The sequence below is a fragment of the Pygocentrus nattereri genome, chromosome 10 (assembly GCF_015220715.1).
Source record: "Pygocentrus nattereri isolate fPygNat1 chromosome 10, fPygNat1.pri, whole genome shotgun sequence".
Classification (NCBI taxonomy): domain Eukaryota; kingdom Metazoa; phylum Chordata; class Actinopteri; order Characiformes; family Serrasalmidae; genus Pygocentrus; species Pygocentrus nattereri.
The window spans coordinates 20,330,604-20,351,491 of NC_051220.1; the positions used below are offsets into that span (position 1 = coordinate 20,330,604).

The 20,888-nt window shown below is 39.7% G+C and overlaps 1 protein-coding gene across 1 annotated transcript in view; it reads left to right on the forward strand.

The window, feature by feature from the left end:
• The first annotated feature begins 12,265 nt into the window (after positions 1-12,265).
• Positions 12,266-20,888, forward strand: part of eml1 (EMAP like 1) — an 87,079-nt gene continuing 78,456 nt past the window's right edge. The window contains exon 1 of the mRNA XM_017694398.1: positions 12,266-12,410. Coding sequence (XP_017549887.1) covers positions 12,380-12,410 — 31 coding nt within the window. The 5' untranslated portion in view covers positions 12,266-12,379. The remainder of the gene's footprint in view (positions 12,411-20,888) is intronic.

The window sequence follows — 20,888 nt, forward strand, 5'->3', positions numbered from 1 at the left end:
CACGCTACCCATTCTCCTGTACTTTCAATATGTAAACCATTTCAGTGGGGAACTTCTTGTCATACTGTGCCCTACACAAAACCTTTCTGCTGCATGCTAATGCATCACTTGCAGGATCATTATGGTTTAATTATTGCATGTAAATACTCTCTGTTTGGGGGCCCTTTTCTCATGGAGAGGGCCAAAAAACAAAAAGCGCATTAAGGACAATTAAAGTGAATTTTCCATTAGCACACGAATGGGGGGAGCCATCTGGCTCGCCATTCAGGAGGGGTATTATAGATATGCACAGATAAGCACAGGCCCAGGGGTTATTCCACTGTGCCTAGGGCTTGGTGGGGAAGGTGGAGCTTACTGTCTGTATGCACTCCACCAGCCTGGGGTTGACTCACTGATAAGATTTCATGCAATTATCCTAAATTTATCTGGAGTATTGAAAACGAAGATTGTGAAGTCAATCAGCATTAATGGAACTGACCTGAGGGCAGGGTTTGCTCCATCTGTTGTTCTGCCCTAACAAAAGGCATACAAGTGTTCTGGTTCTGGTATATAACATTGGGAAAATTTACAATGGAGTCAAGACACCAGTTCTTGCGTTTTTTCCTTAACGTCCTTAAGAGACACGAAAAATATCACAATCTTCAAATGGGGTCTGTAGTTTGCCTTTCCTGTAACTTAAATTCTGGATTCAAGCATGTTTATCTTGGCTCACGCCTTGACAGGGTAATGGTGGCCATGACTTTTTGCTTGCTTTCGGCCAAGCGTGCAAAACTATGCATCCCTTGGCCCAGCTGGAAATTCAACAGGCCATGTCCAAGAACAGTTCAAAGCTGCGCTCCAGCTTTTTTTCATACCCATGCTGAATACAGTGTGTGTGTGAAAACAGAAATCATCCATTTCCTTGGAGCGCAATATCAAGAGCATAATTTAAGAAAATATAAGCAACATGTTCTCGTAATCTTAACTTTCGACCACTCCTTTTTTCCCCCACCAAACCTTATACTGCAGTTATTTTTAGGTTGAAGCACAATCCTTTTGCTTCTTGTAAACCTTTGATATATTCTAAGATCTCTTCTGGCTGTTTTAAGAGCAAGGAAGCATAGATAGACGTTCCTTTCTTCTCTGCCTCCCCATGGGTCACACAGTGGAGCTCTGTTCCTGCAGGTTAAACCTACAGCTGGACACTGGGGTGGTAATGAAGGGGATTGTTATTGCACCCTGCTCTCTCCCTGCCATTCTGTTTCTTTAGTTTCCAGTTTCACTTGAGCTGTTTCCATCGTTTTTATTCATGACCTCCATCTGGAAATGATATGGAGGCAAAAACAAGCCAGTGCTGTCGGCTTGGAAACACATTGAGGGGCATTAGTGCCCCTGGACACTGTTGTTTCTAGCTGCTCATGGGACCCAAAAGGCAGAGAACGTCTTAGAGCTCCTAAGGGGCAAACAGTGGACTTCTCTGTCTGGCTACTGGCTCAAACCACTTAGCTAATTACAGTCTATGCTAGCAAGATGAATTTTACTGTTGAAGACCTCTAATGAATTCTCTCCTCACATCTAAACTTGAGAGCAATAGTCTGTCTTTTACTTGACAAAAAACATTTAAGTATTCAGTGATAAGATTGTTGTCCTAGCTTGATCAAGTGCAAGTGTTACTTAGCATGAAGAAACTTTTCAGAGTGTAATAGTAATTGTTGCATGTGCTAACAGCAATGCTAATGCTATGTCTTCACTGTTAGCCTCTTTCACAGTAAAGCTGTGGATTAATGTGCTTTAACGCCTCGAGGCTTATTATTTAGCCATTAATCTTAAGACTTATTATTTCATACACAATAAATCATTGTGTGATTATGAAGCTAATTGTAGTAATACATAAAATGAGGCTAATTGTAAGTCATATAGTTATGAGACCAAGGAATTGATCAGTTAATGCTCCTCAAATGCATTCTTTCTGCTGCAAGGTGGCTGAGATTTACAGAACATTGACAAAAAACCCATTTTAGCCTGATGAGGAATTGTAGCTCAATTACAGCAAAAAATCTATGTAAAAGAATTGACATACAGAATCGCTAAAGTTCGACATTGAGTTTACAGTTTGAAAATGCTATGCTACCAAGCTCAACTGTTTTAGCTAACTGAAAATACTGCCAACAGCATAGCCACCATGTTAACATTTGCTTGGTTGCCTGACAAAAATAACTATGTCTGATTTATCCTAACATTATTATCTCTTTCACGCACATAGAAAAAGCACATTATTGGAAATTAAAGGGGAATTCCACCTATTCTCAACAAATCATTCGAACGTTAAAATGTAAACAAAATCACTCAGTGTTTTTAAGGGAAATGAGTCATTGTCTACAGTGCAAATATAAGCCATTTTATTTATGACCCAAAGCCACCTTCGCAAAACTATGTTAAAAAAACAATGTCTCAGGTAACGACAGCATGTCTGTACATATTTCACATAACAGCATTAAACCCTTCAAATTTCTGGTTCTTGTCACTATCAATGACTTGGTTTCTCTAGAATGAGCTCTTCAGCACAAAACACTCTGAATGACTACATTGAAATCTTAACCATTGATTCATGCAGAAACTTTGAACAGTCACTGGTTTTCGCTTTTAATAATGTATTGGAAATTTAGGCATTTAGACACGTTTGTAAGTGGAGCATGAATAGGTCACCTGGAGTGTGGGTGCACTTGCAGGCCCTTGTAGTTTTAGGGTTTAAGAGACATCCAGAATCTTAAATTAAAGTCTTGTGATCCCTGAGCACACTGCCTCCACATCAGAGTTTATTCATGGATCAGCTTTTTTGTTTGAAGGTAACCCCTGCCCCCCCCCCCCACCTAAAACAACCCTGCTCATTCATCATGGTGGGTCCACCAGGACTTCATTCCAGCGCCATGGCTTGACACACAGCTTCTGTAAATCATCTTCCGTCTGGCTGGCCCTAGCTTCTGCCCCAGGGCTGGACGGGGCAGGCAGAGGTGGCCTGTGGACCGGAGACTGGGGGAGGGGAGAAGAGTCTAGAAAGCTGAAAGTCTGGCCCTGTGGCAGTAGCTGCTGGAAAAATCAAAGCTTGCTCAGCCTTTTGTTTCCAAAAGTCTGGTAACCTCGTGATTGGTTTACAGCTGCCTCTCAGCAGGCTTGACAGGCTTACTGCGCTGCAGGGAGGGTTTTCTTGTACCTTTAAATGAGCTGCTTGCTGGGCATTTTGATTTAGGGTGATGACTTTATTGGCATGTCTCATTTCATGCAAATGTAATCCAGTTCACATTTCAATCAGGTCATCTACACTTACTTTTCTGTCATTTGGCAGGCAATCTTATCCAAAGCTCTTATAAAAACATTCGTGTATTAGAAGATAAAGCATCTGAAAGAATTCATAAGGCATGATTTGATTGATTATGAGTGTAGGATAAAAGACTAAAACATTTCAAAGTGTAGTAGTACAAGCAGCAGTATAGCTTTATGTACATCTAACATAGCATGGGAATAGGTAGGCAGTACATTTTAACCCCTTAATTGGTCAGGTCCCACTGGCAGGCCCAAAGTTTTATTACACATTTCTATAAACTATTTCTAGCTTAGCCAGTTTGCACTGAGGTCCCTGTAGTCACTGAATAATAAGCCGTAGTATGTGAGGAGGCTGGGATTTTAAATGGGGTTAAATGAATATTCAACTGTTTTTTTACCTAATATATAATCAATTACCACAAACAATAGCACATTTCCTGTGTAGGGGTTTGCAGCCGAGTGTGAAGCGGCTGGGATGAGAATCAGTACCTCTAAATCCGAGACCATGGTTCTCAGGCGGAAAAGGGTGGAGAGCCCTCTCTGGGTCGGGGATAGGCTCTTGCCTCAAGTGGAGGAGTTCAAGTATCTCGGGGTCTTGTTCACGAGTGATGGTACAAGGGAGCGGGAGATTGACAGGCGGATTGGTGCTGGGTCAGCAGTGATGCGGGCTCTTTACCGGTCTGTTGTGGTAAAGAAAGAGCTGAGCCATAAGGCAAGGCTCTCGATTTACCGGTCGATCTACGTTCCCACCCTCACCTATGGTCATGAGCTTTGGGTAATGACCGAAAGAATAAGATCGCGAATACAAGCGGCCGAAATGAGTTTCCTCCGCAGGGTGTCTGGACTCTCCCTTAGAGATAGGGTGAGAAGTTCAGTCATCCGGGAGGGACTCGGAGTAGAGCCGCTGCTTCTTCACGTCGAGAGGAGCCAGCTGAGGTGGTTCGGGCATCTGGTTAGGATGCCTCCTGGACGCCTCCCTCGGGAGGTGTCACAGGCGAGTCCACCTGGGAGGAGACCCCGGGGAAGACCCAGGACACGCTGGCGCGACTATATCGCCCAGCTGGCCTGGGAGCGCCTCGGAATCCCCCTTGGAGAGCTGGAGGAAGTGGCTGGGGAAAGGGAGGTCTGGGCTTCATTGCTTAGGATGCTGCCCCCGCGACCCGAACCCCGGACAAGCGGAAGATAATGGATGGATGGATGGATGGGTCATTCTGCCATTGCAGTGGCAAATGGGCTACAAATGCTGATAAGCAGTGCAAGAGTGTAATGCAGTCTGTGATATTTATCACCCCTTCCATCCTTACATTCTACAAGGAGACTATAGAGAGTGTCCTGACCAGCCTCACTGTCTGATATGGGAACTGCATTGTCCATCAACCAAAGGAGCCAACAGCAGATCATGAGGACAGCTGAGAAGATCATCAAGGTGTCTTTACCCATCATCGACACCTCCTACCTAGCACTGCATTCCGCAAGGCTTCCAGCATTGTGGACCACCACTCCCACCCCTCGTATGGACTCTCTTATGGACAACCCCTCCCACCCCTCTTATAGACCACCTGGCAGAAGGTACCAGAGCAGTCATTCCACCACCTCCAGACTGTGCAACAGGTTCTGATTACTGAATGCACTGAATCCACCTGGATTAATCAAAATAATTTCCAATACCCATTATAGACTGATCATGCACCCCTTTTTGAGACCTCTTTCTGTACAGTTTATGGTTGACAGTGTTTGCACACACATGCTGCTTTGATGCCAGTCCATGCTGTATTTTGTTGTATTTTTTTAACTCGTCTCACATTGTTGTGTATCTGCACTCCGTACACTCATTCCTTTGTCTGCTGTTGTGTGTTGCACCATGGGGTCTGAAGAATGATATTATGTTCTAATGTACATAAGCTATAATGAGGAATGGCAATAAAGACCACATGGCTTGACTTATTGAACAACATCAGTAAAGTTGTAACACTGCTGACCTTAATGCTGCTGACCAAATTATTCAAATCTGAGCATTTCTAAGATATAGTCCACTAAACCTGAAGCTTCAAAATCACATTGTGTGTACAAAGTACAAATATAGCAATTTTTAATTTCAATTTTAAAATCTTTTAATGTTCATGGCGCCACTGACCCAATCCTTTATGCAAAATATGAAGCTGTTAAATTTATAAGAAATATAAAAAGAGATTTTAGTAACTGTGGAATTCTCTGGGTTAGTTATTCCTTTTAAGATATCCATATATCATTCTTTTGGCATTTTATTTTTTCTGTATTTTGACCATGGAATGACTGCTGGTGCCAGACAGGCTGGTTTGAGAATTTCTACAACTGCTGATCTCCTGGGATTTTCACAACTGTCTGTAGAGGTTAATCAAAATTATACAATAAAGAAAAAGCATACAGAGAGCAGAAGTTCTGTGGAGCACATGGACTGTTTGTGAGATAATTCAACGGACTGTCAGAAAAAAGCTATAGCAACTAATTTACCCACGTACATCTGTGGTGAAAAGAAAAGCATCAACTTTAATAGCTTCAAATTTGTGTAGAATCGTTTAGTAAAAGAACAGGAAATCTGTTGACTCAAGTCATATTTATAATAGGAGGCAATGGAAAGCTACTTCAAAACCTGCACATTATCTTCTATTATAAGTGTGTTTTGAGTCAATGAGCTAACAAAGTAAGAGAGAAATGTATGAAATTATCATCTGTTGTAATCGACCATATGCTAAAGATGCAGCAGGTACAGATCAAGCTATGCATGATTGAATTCAGGGCTGACAGGAAAGCTCATATGCACCAATGGCTGAGGACAATAAAACAGCAAGCTTATGCCTCACAAGCATGTTTAGATCTTAAGCATGGATTTGTCCAGCATCCTGAAATAGAGGATTTGAGTTACTACACTGAATTGAACAATGGTCTGGAGGTAGCATGGCGATGAGCTCTTTGAGGCTTGGAAAGTGAGGCCCAAATTTTGTATTAGATCCTTACAGGAAGACAGTTGAGTGAGATTATAGATAGGACTGAACAATTTAGAAAAAATATCCAATTGCGATTTTCTTGACCAGTATTGTTTTCTATATGCCTCTTTATTATTAGACAAATTTTTCCAACTTAAAACTTGTTGGTAATATAGAGTCTAATTCAAACTGCAGTTATTTCAAACTGCTTTTGATGCAAAAACAATGAATTTTTCAGTCCTAATTATAGATCAGGAGAGCAGACAAGTTCTGGATGTAGAGATGTATTTGTGGAGTAGCAGCATATGTTGGTAGACTGGCCAGTAGGGAGACACAATAATCTGCTCTAGAGATTTGGATAAGAATTTGGGCAGCCTCTATTACCAATTCACATATGTGGGTTATAGTTTATTTTGCCAGGGGCTCGAGTTAGTGACTAGCTAAATTCCATCTGCTAATGATGTTTCAGATTTGTAATGTTTCAAATACAGAAAAAAAGTATGAAATTGTCACGGGGGGCTGTACCCCTTGTCTCTGGTGCGGTACCCTCAAGGGTACATCTGAGTATCTTTGGTCAGAAAATATAACAGTACTATAATCCATTGGAATTATATACTCTAAGAAGAGTCGACTCCACACACCCCTTTTATTTTATTCTTCTGTTTTAAAACAGGTTATAAAAAGATACTATGTATACTTTTCCACTAAGAAAAGCTTACTTAAGGTGCAAAATTGGACCTAGAGACCACTGTTGTACTTTTGAAGGTACATTTACATTGTTTGTGCCTTGATGAATAAAAAAAGTACACAGAACCTTTATTTCTAACAGACTAGGTGGTGCATTTGGACAACAATGACCTACACAGAGCCCAGAAAGGGGACTACAGTCAAATAAAACAAAAAAACAAGCTCAGCATTGACTATGGTGTTTTTGACAAGACTAAGTCAATCCAGATGTTCCAAATGTGAAGTGCTACAGTGAAACAGTCCGCCCCACCTATTTACTGTATGTGCCACATCAAACATCTTCTAAATTGTTACTTATTTGTGTGGCTTGTGGACAACTGAGATCAGACATCCTAAATGCGTACAGCAATCTCATTATCACTATTAACACAGAAACCGGAGATACCGCCACTAAAACTGAAGTCTATACTGTAATTAGCAGTCTGTCTCAATGGCCATAAAACAGTTAAGGAATCATTCAGGAGGCTGTTAAGCACGTCACCATTACGAGTTCATTAGCCCACACCATTAGGCCTGGCAGATCCTTTCAAGAATGCCAATTAAATGGAAATTTTGCATTTTACATGCCTTGACTACCACGTGCACTAATGAGTCATTGTGGTCAGACCTATATGGAATGAAAGTTGGCTGGTCCAAGTCCCTGTTGGCAACATGAAGCCCATCAAGCTAAGACCAGCTGGGGTGTTAAACGTTTTATGATCAATTTGTGAAAATAGGCACTGGTCTTGTGTGTTTTGGGAGTGTATTAGGGAGTGAAAGTAATTTTCAGTGATTGCACACAGAAAACAGCGCAGCCTGGGCTAAACTCAGTGGGGCTGTTTGGGCGGGAGTGGGGGTGGGTCACTAGTGAGAGGTTGGAGAGAGGTTACGTTTGGAGAAAGTGAGTTCCTCTGTGAGCTCTCCTGCAAACAGGGGCTGAGGATCAAAGTGAGCCATGGAGGTAGGGGTCCCAGAGGGTCTGTGGGGGTCCTGCAGAGCCTGGGGAGAGAGCCAAGTCCACAGGCCTGAGAGCCCTGTGAATCACTCCAATTGCACACAGACTTCTTACAGGCTGTCCCGCTGAGTCAGGGACCAAAGCAAAGGCAATATATACTACAAAACCATTTGAACAATCTACCACAGCTTGACAAATAGGCCTAGTTCTCTCTTAAAAACTGGTCAAGACTGAATTTTGATTAACCTGATTCTATTTAACGCCTGGAGAACATACAGAGGCAAAGACCTGAAAAAGACCATACTCCATTGTAAAGCAACCCACTTCAAACCTACCATTCACAGAGCACATATAGGCAATATAAGCAAACACATTAAAATGATCTTGGCTGCACAGCTAATAAAACCTATGTAAAAAAAAAAACCTATGTAAACAAAATAAATGTTGCTAACAGCTGGGTTATACCCTGCAAAAGTATCTGAGTATCTTTGCTCAGGAAACCTAACTGTAGTATAATCCATTGAAATGATATTTTCTAAGCTGTATTGACACCTCACACCCCGTCTCATTGCCAGGCTTTCTTATTTTATTGTTCTGTTTTAAAACAATAGGTTATAAAAGGATACTATATATACTTTTCCATGCCCTGCAAAAGGCCTAGGAATTTAAAATCTAATTAAAGTCAACCTGAAATCAAAATTGGACCTGTCACAATAAAATTTGTTAAATTATACCCGATAAACACATGCCATAGAAATAATTACAATTAACATTTTAATTGCCTTTTTGGTCACTGTATGCAACTATAAACTACAAGCCTAAAGCGTCCAAATCAACTGATTAGTTGTCGTACTTCCTAGCTGCCAATACTTAGTAGCTCCCAACTGACAACAGTTAAGGTAAAAACTCAAATAAACAAATATTACTCACTGTTGACCCCTAAAGGTGTTGCTGCACCCAGATACTAGAGGACAGTGGACCACTGTGGGCCTATTAACAGCAAAGTTAGTGGCGCACCACCACCAGTGGTGCACTTGGCATAATTTTTTTCTTAATTGTTTACAATATTTGTCTTAGTTTACTTTTCAAAAGAAAAGTGTGGTATGTGCTTTTAAAATGTGCAGGACAATAATCTGGGTGGTCCGAGGGTGGACCAGCAGTGGCATACAGTCAGCAGGGTGCAGACCTTATTGACAGTGTGTGAAATACCCCCTGGTATTTGGGAAGTTGTTGGCTGGCTACTCTAACACTGGCTTGCTAGCGTACTCTTGCTTACTTATGCTAGCTAACTTGCTGACTTACTTATACTAGCTTCTATGGCAACAAAATGTTTGGTTTAACAATTCATGTTTTGGAAATGCCCTTTACTAGTTTGATAATGTGCTAATCCACTCATTAAGTAAGATTTTACCCCTCTTTTGTCACTGGTATGAGAAATGAGTAACGATTCCATTTAGTTGGGAATGTCAGGAAATTATGCAAGTTTTCAGATTTACAAATATGCTATGGCACGAGGCAGAACAGCGCTACAGCTCTAGTTAGCTAAGAATACCAAAGACAGAAGCTTGCTGATTGTAGATGAAGCAACTAAACAATAAGCTTTCCCTGAACTTGAATTTCAGTGTCTATTTGTCAGCATAACTTCATAATATTTCAATAATATTTTCAGGGACTCCCCAGAATTTTGATTTTGGGATATACAGAGGGTCTAAGAGTTTAATTAGAGGGTCCTTCACCCCCAAACCCCCTGTATTCCTTAATGATCCTGTGGGTTGATGTATGCTTGCTATCTGGGTTTCTTTTATGTTTGTTATTTTGTCTGAACCCAACAAAAGAAAGTGCACCCAATTCACTTTTCCTTTGTTGTGATATGAAAGTGTAAAAGTTAACAACTGTGGAAAATAATTATGGCAAGCTTAAATAATTGTGTTCAGGTGATTGTGTAATTGTGACAGACCAAATCAAAATGTATGTTCTTTCCATTGTTAGACTATGTCGCAGGTCATTTTATGTACCAGATTCATAATAAATTAAAAGACAAAATGCTTGTTTTTCCATGATCTTTATTTGAGGTGTAACTATCATCCACTCAAACTAGAGGTCTGTGCAGGACTGATTTTTTAGTCCCGCTCCCGCAGTCCCAAATAGCTGGTTTTTAGCTACATTAGTCAAGATTGAATATGACTACTGTTGGTCCTACTTACCTTTAGTCATGTTTATTCTCAAGTATTCGTCTTTACTCAGAGCCCTTTCCACAGCTGTAGCCATGTGACTGACTGAAGGCTCAGCTGTTCCTGTAGCCTGTACATGTATATCATTTGCATGATTGGTTGCTTTTATGAAGAACTAGTTTAAAACTAGTTTAAAACTTGTTGGTGACTTTGAGTTTATAAAATGTGTTATTTCACTGTTATTTGTTACGTATACAGTATACGCAAATTATTAAGTGATCAGGATCTTATTTAGCTATTCATTAATTTGCGATCCCACTCCTGCCTGCACTGGACTGGTTAACCACTCACTCCCATGTGACGTTGAAAAATAGCCTCTTGCTGTAAGATTTCCTGGTTGGTCCGGAAATAATGCAGACCTCTACTCTAAACCTCTTCTGAGGTTTAATCACATCACCATACAAAAGTGGGCAGGAAAACATATTTTTGTCAGCAGGGCTGGTCAAGGCAGATGAAGCAACAGTATAAGACTGCAGGATGCCCTACATTCTAATGGGAATTTGAACCGAAATCTAAGGTATCCTTCAAATAGGACACCTTTAAATCTCATAAGAAACCATCATTGGTTCTAAAATCTACAGAGCCCCACTGGTGACATCGTGTATAAATAAAAACAATGTGTGCCCACAACTTAGTAAGGTGTGGGAATGAGATGATTAAGTCATGGCCACGACTTAGTTAAGCGTGGGAATGAGTTCCTAATGCGTGGCCATCACGTTGTAAGGCACGGGAACAAGATCCTAATGTATGGCCACGACTTAGTAAGCTGTGATCTTGTTCCCATGCCTTACTAAGTCATGGCCGCGACTTAGTCATCTCATTCCCATGCCTTACTCAGTCGTGGCTACACATTAGGATCTCGTTCCCACACATTAATAAGGCATGGCCATGCATTACTTTAATTTACACAGGATGTCATCAGCAGGGCTCCATAAAAAAACTTTAGAATCCTTTTCACACTGTGATATTAACCCATCAGGAAAATATAACATACCATTACTGACTTTTGGACACCACCAGGATCCAGCAGCAGGGCGCATAGGCAGTGGTGTGCTTTTTACAAACATTACATACATCCTGTAATGCTTTTATTTGATCTTTTCTGGGACTAAACTGAGACATGATGAAGTCTCCCTCAGTCTAACAGAGCAGGTTTGAATCACTTCATCTCTGAAAAGAAGTAGCCTTTCTTTGAGAACTGTTGCAATGGCGCCATCTGGTGGATGTTTTACATTTTGAACATAAACAGTTTGAATAAAGCACCTGGGTAGAAATATTGGTTGTTGTTAGTTCTACCATACAAAATCACATTTTCATTTTATGTAGATATTGGTTTGTATCATTATATAAAAAAATACATTTCAAATCTATTTATTTTCCACAAATGTGACCTGCATCTGTAATTACTCTTCTTTCTTTCTTGGTAGCCTAAAACTAGCCTAAACACTTAAAAAAGATGGTTCTTCAAGGGTTCTTTAGTAAAGGCAATGGTTCTATTTAGACCCATGAAATCGATATAGGCTTGGCATCTGCAGTCTGAAGAACACTTTCATTAGGCAAAAAAACCTTTAGACAATTGTCTTCACTAAAGAACCCTCAAAGAACCATCTTTTCTAAAATGTGCAGGCTATTTTGTTTGTGTAAGTTTATACAAGAGGCAGCTAAAAACCGACAAGTCATAAATACTTTACACAGTCTGTGTCTGATTATAAGAGATTAGAATGTGAGTTTTACAAGAGACCAAAGGTTTTATTTCTCACCAAGAGAAATCCAACAGATCTCAGCAGAAGCAGAAATAATAGGCACACTCTCAGTCTTCAGTGGTCTTTTTTCAGTGGGAAAATAAACTCCCCTCCTCACTCGGCAGTGGCCGTGTGGAGGCCTGAGTGATCTAATGGGTATTAAAATAGGAGCTGCTGTGCTCATATTCTGGCATGGTGCCTCACTGGTGTAAAAGGCCCAGTCAGATTAAATGGATTTCACTCCAGAGGGAGGAGGGAGGGGTGTAAACATATTTATCATCCAATAGCAGGCGGGCCACCAGCTTCTGATATGCGTTCTTAGCATCCCATGGTCCTCTGCTGGCTCTGCTCTGTTGATGGTGGTCACAGTCCCAAAGAACTGCTTGTTTGTTCACTGTAGGCGTCTTGTGTTGGAGAGCTGCCAGTACAGCACCTGTTTGAGGGAGATTTCCACCACTGTGCATGATGTCAGACTGCGAGGGACTCGCTACGGGTGAGTGTGGAGTGTCAGGGATCCTTTAGGCTACTTTCTGGACGGGTTCCATTGGGACAGCTCATCCTGCAAATATTCGACTTGATGGGAGTGCAGAGATTTCTGCCTTATATGGCAGCTTTTGCAGTGGTCATCTCTGTCATAGTATCAGCCTATGATGGAGAAAGTGTTGTTTTTATAGTTTCTATGTGTGTGTGTGTGTGTGTGTACATTGACTTGGGTGAAAGATGAGACAGGAAGAAGATACTGTTTATAGAGCTCAGACACTTTTAGTGTCACCAGGCAGGGACTTTGCATGAGCCTCTATGTATTTGCATGTGGTCATCTGAATCCGCTCTATATTAAGCTTTATTTCAAACCTCACTTCTCAGTCCTGGTGGGCAAACTTCAGCTGAGTATCACTGGAGTGCTGTGGTGTTGTGTGCTTTCTGTAAGGCTTTTTTGATATGCTTATAGGCCTGCAGTCAGTAATCACTCATAATACGGCACACAGCAGTGGATGGGCTGCTTCCCACAGATAACGTCTGCAGTCTGGGAAGAGCTGAAGGTTGACTTTACTGGCAACGCAGCAGAAACAATCAGATATAAATAGATCACCCTGCGCTTTGCCCCTGAGAGTGTGGGACAGTTTTCCTCTCCTGCAGCACTATTCTATTCTATTCTATTCTATTCTATTCTATTCTATTCTATTCCATGATGTTTGTGTCCATGCATTATTCTATTCTATTCTATTCTATTCTACAATGTAGTTAACTTGGGTTAAGTTTCACTTTACTTAACTTCAAATAATATGTGAATAAAATGAAACACAAACATCATTTGTCTATCAACTTAGTATTAGAACTACGAAGAACTCGAAAGTTAAAGGCAGCCAAGTTCTCTTTTTAAGTCAAACAGATTCCATTCTATTCTATTCTGTTTGACTTTGACTGTATCATAATTAGAAACAAAGTGAATCACAAACAGACTACAGAACTTCTTTATATCCTCCTGAGATTAATGACTTTTGTCTCCATCTATGGCAATGTACATTTATTGTCCCCTGTGTACTATTGTAACAAGACCATGCCTCATACATTTGCCATTGAAATCCATCATGTCTCCTGGCCCTTGGAAGGGGATTTGTTTTCAGTCCCCCAAATTCTCCATCACACTGCTCCAGGCATGAGGGTTATTTAATTGGAGATTACTTTATGTGTAAAACTATTTATGAAACTGAAATACAGTTTCTACAGTGTGTTGAAGCTTTTAATCAACACTCCCACTGGCTCATTCACTAGTGTGAATACCGTATTCTATGATAATATATTGCATATAGTGCGGCAAGCCATAAATATGACCATTCCTCTGGAGCTGCAGATTAGCATAGCCTAGCTGATGCTATGAACTCCCTGATAATTTTTTGCTCAAAGGAATACCTAAAATTCTTCAACCTAAGCTTGTGTCGTGTCTGTACCATATGGTCAATTACCACGGGCAATAATTTGAAGCGTCTGTACTTAGTTGAAGAACAGACAACACTGTTGATATGAAATGGGGGCAGTCATGGGCTGAAGGTTCGGGAACTGGCCCTGTGACCGGAAGGTTGCTAGTTTGATCCCCAGTGCCGATAGTCCGTGACTGAGGTGTCCTTGAGCAAAACACCTAACCCCCAACTGCTCCCCAGGCGCTGTGGATAGGGCTGCCCACCGCTCCAGGCAAGTGTGCTCGCTGCCCCTAGTGTGTGTGTATTCACTAGTGTGTATGTGGTGTTTCACTTCACGGATGGGTTGGATGCAGAGGTGGAATTTCCCTGTTTGTGGGATTAAAAAAGTATCACTTAACTTAAATACATGATAGAAGCCTGTGGGCAAGTGCTGAAGCAATCTTTTAATACACTGCCTGGATGTTGTTGTCATGGAATTTACAGGGTGATACATGCTGCAATATGTAGGTCAAAGTACAATGAATATGTTTGACATAATGATACTTTTTTTTGATACCTTTAAAAGAAATAAGATTGTAGGGATGCTGTCATTTGAGTGCAGTTGGAAGAACAAAAGCAGTACAAATAGCTGACATAAGCATTAGTATGATAATTGTGCCAATGACATTTCTAAAAAATGTGTTCAAGTAATGATGTTATATGTTTATGTAATGATATTTGGAGGTAAGGCCTGCTTGTGAAGCGTCCAGTTAACTGGTATTATTAATTAATTGGTAACATTACATTCTTGGCACATCAGTGTTTTGGGAATTTCTACAGCTTTATGATGGCACGAGTGATTCCCTGAATAGTTTGAGGTTTTGACTTCATGACTACATAATCACACTATCACCAAAGACCTTCTTGTCTTTGTCATTTAGGCCTCAGCCAAGCTTTCTAGAGTTTACAACTAGAGCAAAATGGTTTTATGAGGCAAATGGGGGACGTTTATGTTTATTGCCTCATATTCACAATCTATTCAGCTCATATGGTCATATGACTGAGTGAGCAGTGAAGGGACAATTAGGAAAAAGCAAATATTGGTATTACTGAGGCCATTACCAAAAGGGTTCCTTCTGGATGTCATATGGTATCTGGCTGAATTCATTAATAACGTAGTAGAAACACATGAAAAGCAGTGAGTTTGTGGCTGAGGCCTTTTGAAGCACATTATGAAGTGTATTGTTGTCCTTTCTGTTTTTGTTCAGTCTCCCAAGAGGACTTACATGGTCTTTGCTTAGTCATGCAATGTGTAATCAATAAATCATAGCTGAGTGTGCAGTGCTATACAGTGGGACCATGATTTGTCCCATCCAGTTCTCTGAAGAACGTCTTTGTTTGATGAAGCTCATATTTTAATCAATCCGCTTTATATAAGCTGCTAAAACAAGAGCAGTATTGTTTGGTGCTGAATAAAGGACAAAGCCCAAAGCTGGCCTTAGGCTTCACGCGAGTAAAGCAGTTATATTTTTATATGAACAGCATAAGATGAGTCTGTTTTAATCCTGTGTTTGTTGTATTGCATGTTGTATTGTAACTCAATTAATTATAATTGAGCAGATTTTGAGGAGCTGAAGAAGTGATAACAGATAATGTTAGGGCATCTTATTATTTTAAAGGCCCATTCCTACCTTATGTCCACCACAAGGTGGTGCTGTGCAGTTTTATTGGTAGCAAGAACAGGAAAGGAGTATGGGCAGTGCCCATATTTATGATACGGTTCCAAGATAATACTGTCCAACTGATTGAGGTTAAAGTTAAAGATAAGGGACTTAATAAGGGAATTTATAAGGGAAAGCATAGATTTGATCAGTATAAGTGATCAGGTCTCAGTGCAATCTTTCTGTCCATTTTAGAGATGAATAATGGCATGGGAATCTTATTGGTATTGGCAGATAATTGCTTAAAAAATGATCAGGATGGCAGATGTTTAGATTTGACCAATATTTCAATCTGGCACAATATATATATATATATATATATATATATATATATATATATATATATATATATATATATATATATATATATATATATATATATAAACATCTTGATCCATTTAACTGCATTTGCAACCCTATACAAATTTACTAAACTACTACGTTTCTCTATGTTGCTAATCCTGGTGGATATATTCCCAATATCTATATTTTAAAAATGATTATGTATCAGCATAGGCATGAGCATCAGCAGATATGTACATGTAAAATATTGGATATTGGCATCAGCCCACAATTACCATTTCAGTGCATCTTCTACTCTTAGAGTGGGGTGGCTCCTTCTCTTCTGTGGACACATACTCTAAAGGAGACATATTATTCCCAGGATGAGAGCTGACAGTTCTGCTTCTGTGAGAAACAGCCACTGGCCTTCGTTCACTCACTGCTCGGCAGACGAGTGAAAGACCATTCCTCAATAATGCACTGGCCCACTTTAATTCATATCCGTGCAGAACAATGTAATACAAGAAAAATGTGCCCTGGCTCTAATTTTACTGTCCAGAAAATTAAGATCAATTTGAAATGTAGGGAGTACTCTTGGAATTTTCCAACGAAAGGCATCAGTACTTTCTGGACTATGCTGATGCAGTTAAAGGCACTCTGCCTCAGAGATGGTAGCATTATGTCATTAGTGTCTTCTGGTAATGAATCAACACAATGCTGGGAATGCTGCTTTTCAAACCTCTAATCTAAGGTGTTATATTTCAACTTTCCTAATCCTTATCTATAATTTAATGAAAGATGGAGATTTTCGGCATGATGTAATGCTCTCCTCATGCCTGGTTGCGGAGGAGTCATGTTAATGGATCCCCTGCCTCATGTTAGCATGTTGGGTTTGAGGCTGCATATGGACAGACAGAGGGGAGTGCTAATGTGAAGTGAGTGCTGATAATGTGAAGTGAGATGTCTGCTCTCTGTGTGAAGAACAGCACTCAGTGCCCATCCCTCAGGGGGAGGTTCAGAGGATCACTCAGAGAACCTAATTAACGAAGGGTCGAAATGTTCACAACAACTTGACAACCTATACCTTTGTATATGTAGTGGGGTGCGTTCCTTAGCTCTGTGTTTTTGTGGTTAAGGTATTGCCGTTGTTTGGCTCCACACTTTCCTGAAGGAGCTTTAATGTGATTGAGAGTGGCAGGCTAACTGTTCTCAGTACATCAGCCAGTTTTCGATATTGTTTGATCCACTCCTCTGCTTAGCTCCCTAGCATAACTGTGCTTATTGTTAAAGCCTTACATCTCTGTAGTAATCAAATGCTATCTTTACTTGAATGGCAGACCTTCGACACTCATTTGCATTTGCAAGTTATGACTAGCTACCCTGTCTGTAACGTTTGTTGGTCTAGGGTGTGGTTTCCAACCTTCTGGGCTGTGACGGTATCGCTAAGGAGCCTTTGTTTTTCTTTTTTTTAATTGCAAAAAATAATTACAACATATAGGCATTTGTCCAAATATAATAGGTAAAACCAAATAAAATATATTTCTTGTGATATTTATTTGCAAAAATAGTTTGTACCTCAAACTGATTAGTCTGATAAAATGCATGACTGACATGACTGACATACCTAGTTGTGTTTATATTTTCAGTGTGAGTCAATATAAAAATACTTCTCTTATTGATCATATGGAATTAATCCATCATGGGCAAATAACTGCAAGCTTTTAATTGCTTTTTTTCTTATATCTTTTTATTTCTCATTATGTTGCATGATTGTATGCAATGCAACACAACACAATGCAAACAATGTTCTTACCGTGTGAGAACTCATCTCCCTTATCATGTGAGAGCCACAAGGTGTCTGAACTTTATACTCCACCAGAAGGCCGTTTTAGCATGTCATCCATTTTGATCAGCAGAGAATGACTACTGCATCTGCCTGAAGACTATCGCACACCAGACGACAAGCATTAGCACAGCAGATAGCATGAAGCACAGCTGTATTGTGACAGAAAGCACCTCTAAACATCATGCTGTTTTCTATGATGTGAATGGCTAGAAATATTAGCTTAAATGATTATTATTGAATATTTTTTCTTACAAATTCAAATATAAATTTTGACTGAAATGCCTACTCCAAATTTTCATTGCATGTATCATGGTATTTGTATTTTCTAAGGTTAGTTAAAAAAGTTCAAGTGTTCAAACACCAGCATACCAGTAATGCCACTTTTAAAAAAGGTTTTGAAAAACTATGAATACAATCTTTTCTAATTCAACACTTGCAAATTAATTTTATAAATAGTAAAATAAGGAAGAGGAGATCAAACAACTGCAGATAAAAATAAAGTAAAATAAAATTGCAAGATTATTACTGTTACTGCTATTTTGTATTGATTGCTGCTGTTCACAAGATCTCCTCATGCTACTGCTTAGCCTAAAGAGGTTTGGCTGTGGTGTATCACTCTGTGCTTTAGTATATAGGTCATGGAAGCACTGAACATCTCTTCAGGGGGTGGGGTTTGACTCATACATTTAAAGATAGAGTAAGACAAACAATACCATAATCATTTAATTAAGAATAACATGAAATGGTACATTAGGTCAGATCCCCATCTATTATTATATTAAGATGAAAGTTCTCAGCTTTCACTCATGCATGTTTTTCAGGCTGTGATATATTTGTTTTTCAGGCTCTCTCTCAGAGAGAGAGAGAGAGATGCAGAATGTGTATTTGTGAGTGAGTTTGTTACTGTAGTGTTGTATATGTGTGTATGTTTCTATGCAGGAAATGGGGGAGGGGGGATTTACACGAATCCAGAGACCATGTCAGACGTGATTAATGTTGTCACTACTTCACAGAACATGAAGGCTCATGCTCAGCTGAAATACTGATGTAAGAAAGGTGCCTACAGCCTTCTGCGCAATGTTGGTAAACCACTTGAATCTGCGACATACATATTGTATAATACAATCCAGTTCAGCTGAATTAACTATATTATCTTTGTTTATATATGTGAGAATAACAAATACCCTATGATGGACCTGATTTCTTCTTATCCACCTGACAACATGATTTTTCAGATTGCTGTCAATGCATTTATATCTGCTCTGCCCTACATTTCATTGCAATTGAAACAAAATTTATCCAAAACGGAAACTTTATAGGTATAAGGAAAAACATTCTTAAGGGAGCCATAGAAGGAAAAACAGAATTTACATTGGTATAGTTGAATAAGGACAGTTTTGCAAAGAGGGGAGTAAAACAGGCCAGTTCCACAATTTTAAACTGTTATGTAACAGTCTTGACACATTAATATGTACGCCCCCCAAATTTGTATATACTGTAAAGAATGAGACAACAATGAAGCTACAGCAATGAAAATGGCAGACTATGTGCAGAAATGTACCACCCCAGCCTCTGAAACTGGCATCAACATCAACGGGCATGGTTGATGGTCATCTTTAAATGAGACTAAAGTTTGCTTCCTATCCTCCAGCTTCTTAATCAAATGTTCCATTCCACTTTAAATGCTACAGCTTGTACAGGCATCAGAATGTACAGAGTGAAAAGGTAATTGCAGTACCATTTAAGGTGAAGTAGAAATTGTGCAAAACAAGCTGGAGAATAGGAAGCCAACACCGACTCCCACACCTTTAGCTGGATTCTGGACAATTTTAATTCGAAGTTTTTAGTTTGTTCTGCACCTTTCACTCCAGACAGTTTCTCACACCTTGGACAGTATCAAGCAGGCTTTACTCATCAATTGACACTTACGAGAGGGGCATGTACAACTTTATTAGCATCACAACCCCAACTGCAGCCCATAAGTAGCAGCCATGCTGTGTGATTTATCCACTTTTTGATGGTTGAAGCCAGATTATCTTAAATTGAAAGCTTCACAGTGAGGTAACCACCCTCATTTTCTTTGTGTTGTTGTCAAGATCGAAACTAGGTAGCTATTATAGGTAACGTTAGCTACTAGCAAGCTCCAAGTTGCTAGCACAGCTAGCTAAACAGTATGAAATCCTATCTTATTTATACAGAGGTTAATTTAGTTTTCCTGCCTGCATCTATTTCGTCATGTTGCTTCTGTGTCGGCCACCATGGGGTCTCGCTGTAAACCAGCAAATCAGAGTAGAGCTTATCAGATTATTCATGAGCCCAACAAAAGAGGGGAAGCTTATTTCATTGTAGGGCCAAATGAAAAGGGTGCAATAGGCATGTAAAAACACATCTGGGTCCCAACCAAAGTCACATCCCTTTTATTAAGACATCAGAAAACTTTTTAAATGCATTCTGTGGCACCTTTAAGGAGCCATGTCCTGCAATCTTATCATATTCACAACTTTCGTGAGGTTGTAATTTATATTTACATGAGCATTTTCACACCTCTCTTCATATTTTAAACCGGTAGTTTACATGCGGCAGTGAAAGAGCTAAATGAAATTGAAAACCCTTTTAAATATACTTAAAAAGACCTTACTAGAGCAGTGGTCACCAATCTTGGTCCTGGAGATCTACCTTCCTGTGGCAGCTACTTTCATAGTTTCAGCACAGTCTGCCACACCTACTCCAGCTAATGAACTTATACAGAAGTCCTTGATTGGCTGTGATAGGAAAGATTGGTGATAGGAGGGTCAGTCACCACTGTGCTAGAGTACAGTGTATAGATCGACAACTTGTACATCTTCTATCCATATCCTGTACAATCTGGAAGATTTCTATATCAGTGTTCTATCCCTGAGTACCTCCATCTCATTTATTATCTACCTCAAACTAACTGCACCTACTGAATGTGTACAACAGCACATTTCATAGTTTTATTTCAGAACTTATTACTGTATAACTGTACATTGGAATAGTGCAGTACTAGTGTATATTGTGTATATTCAGAGTCAGTGTACACACATATATTTCTTTTTCTTCTTAGATATTTATATATATATATTTGTATTTAAATTCTGTAACGGGGCTACGCACCTAAGATTTTCACTCACATTCTACCTGCGTAAATGCGATGTGACAATAAACATGATTTGATTTGATTTAATTTTTTAGAGGCTCTTTGC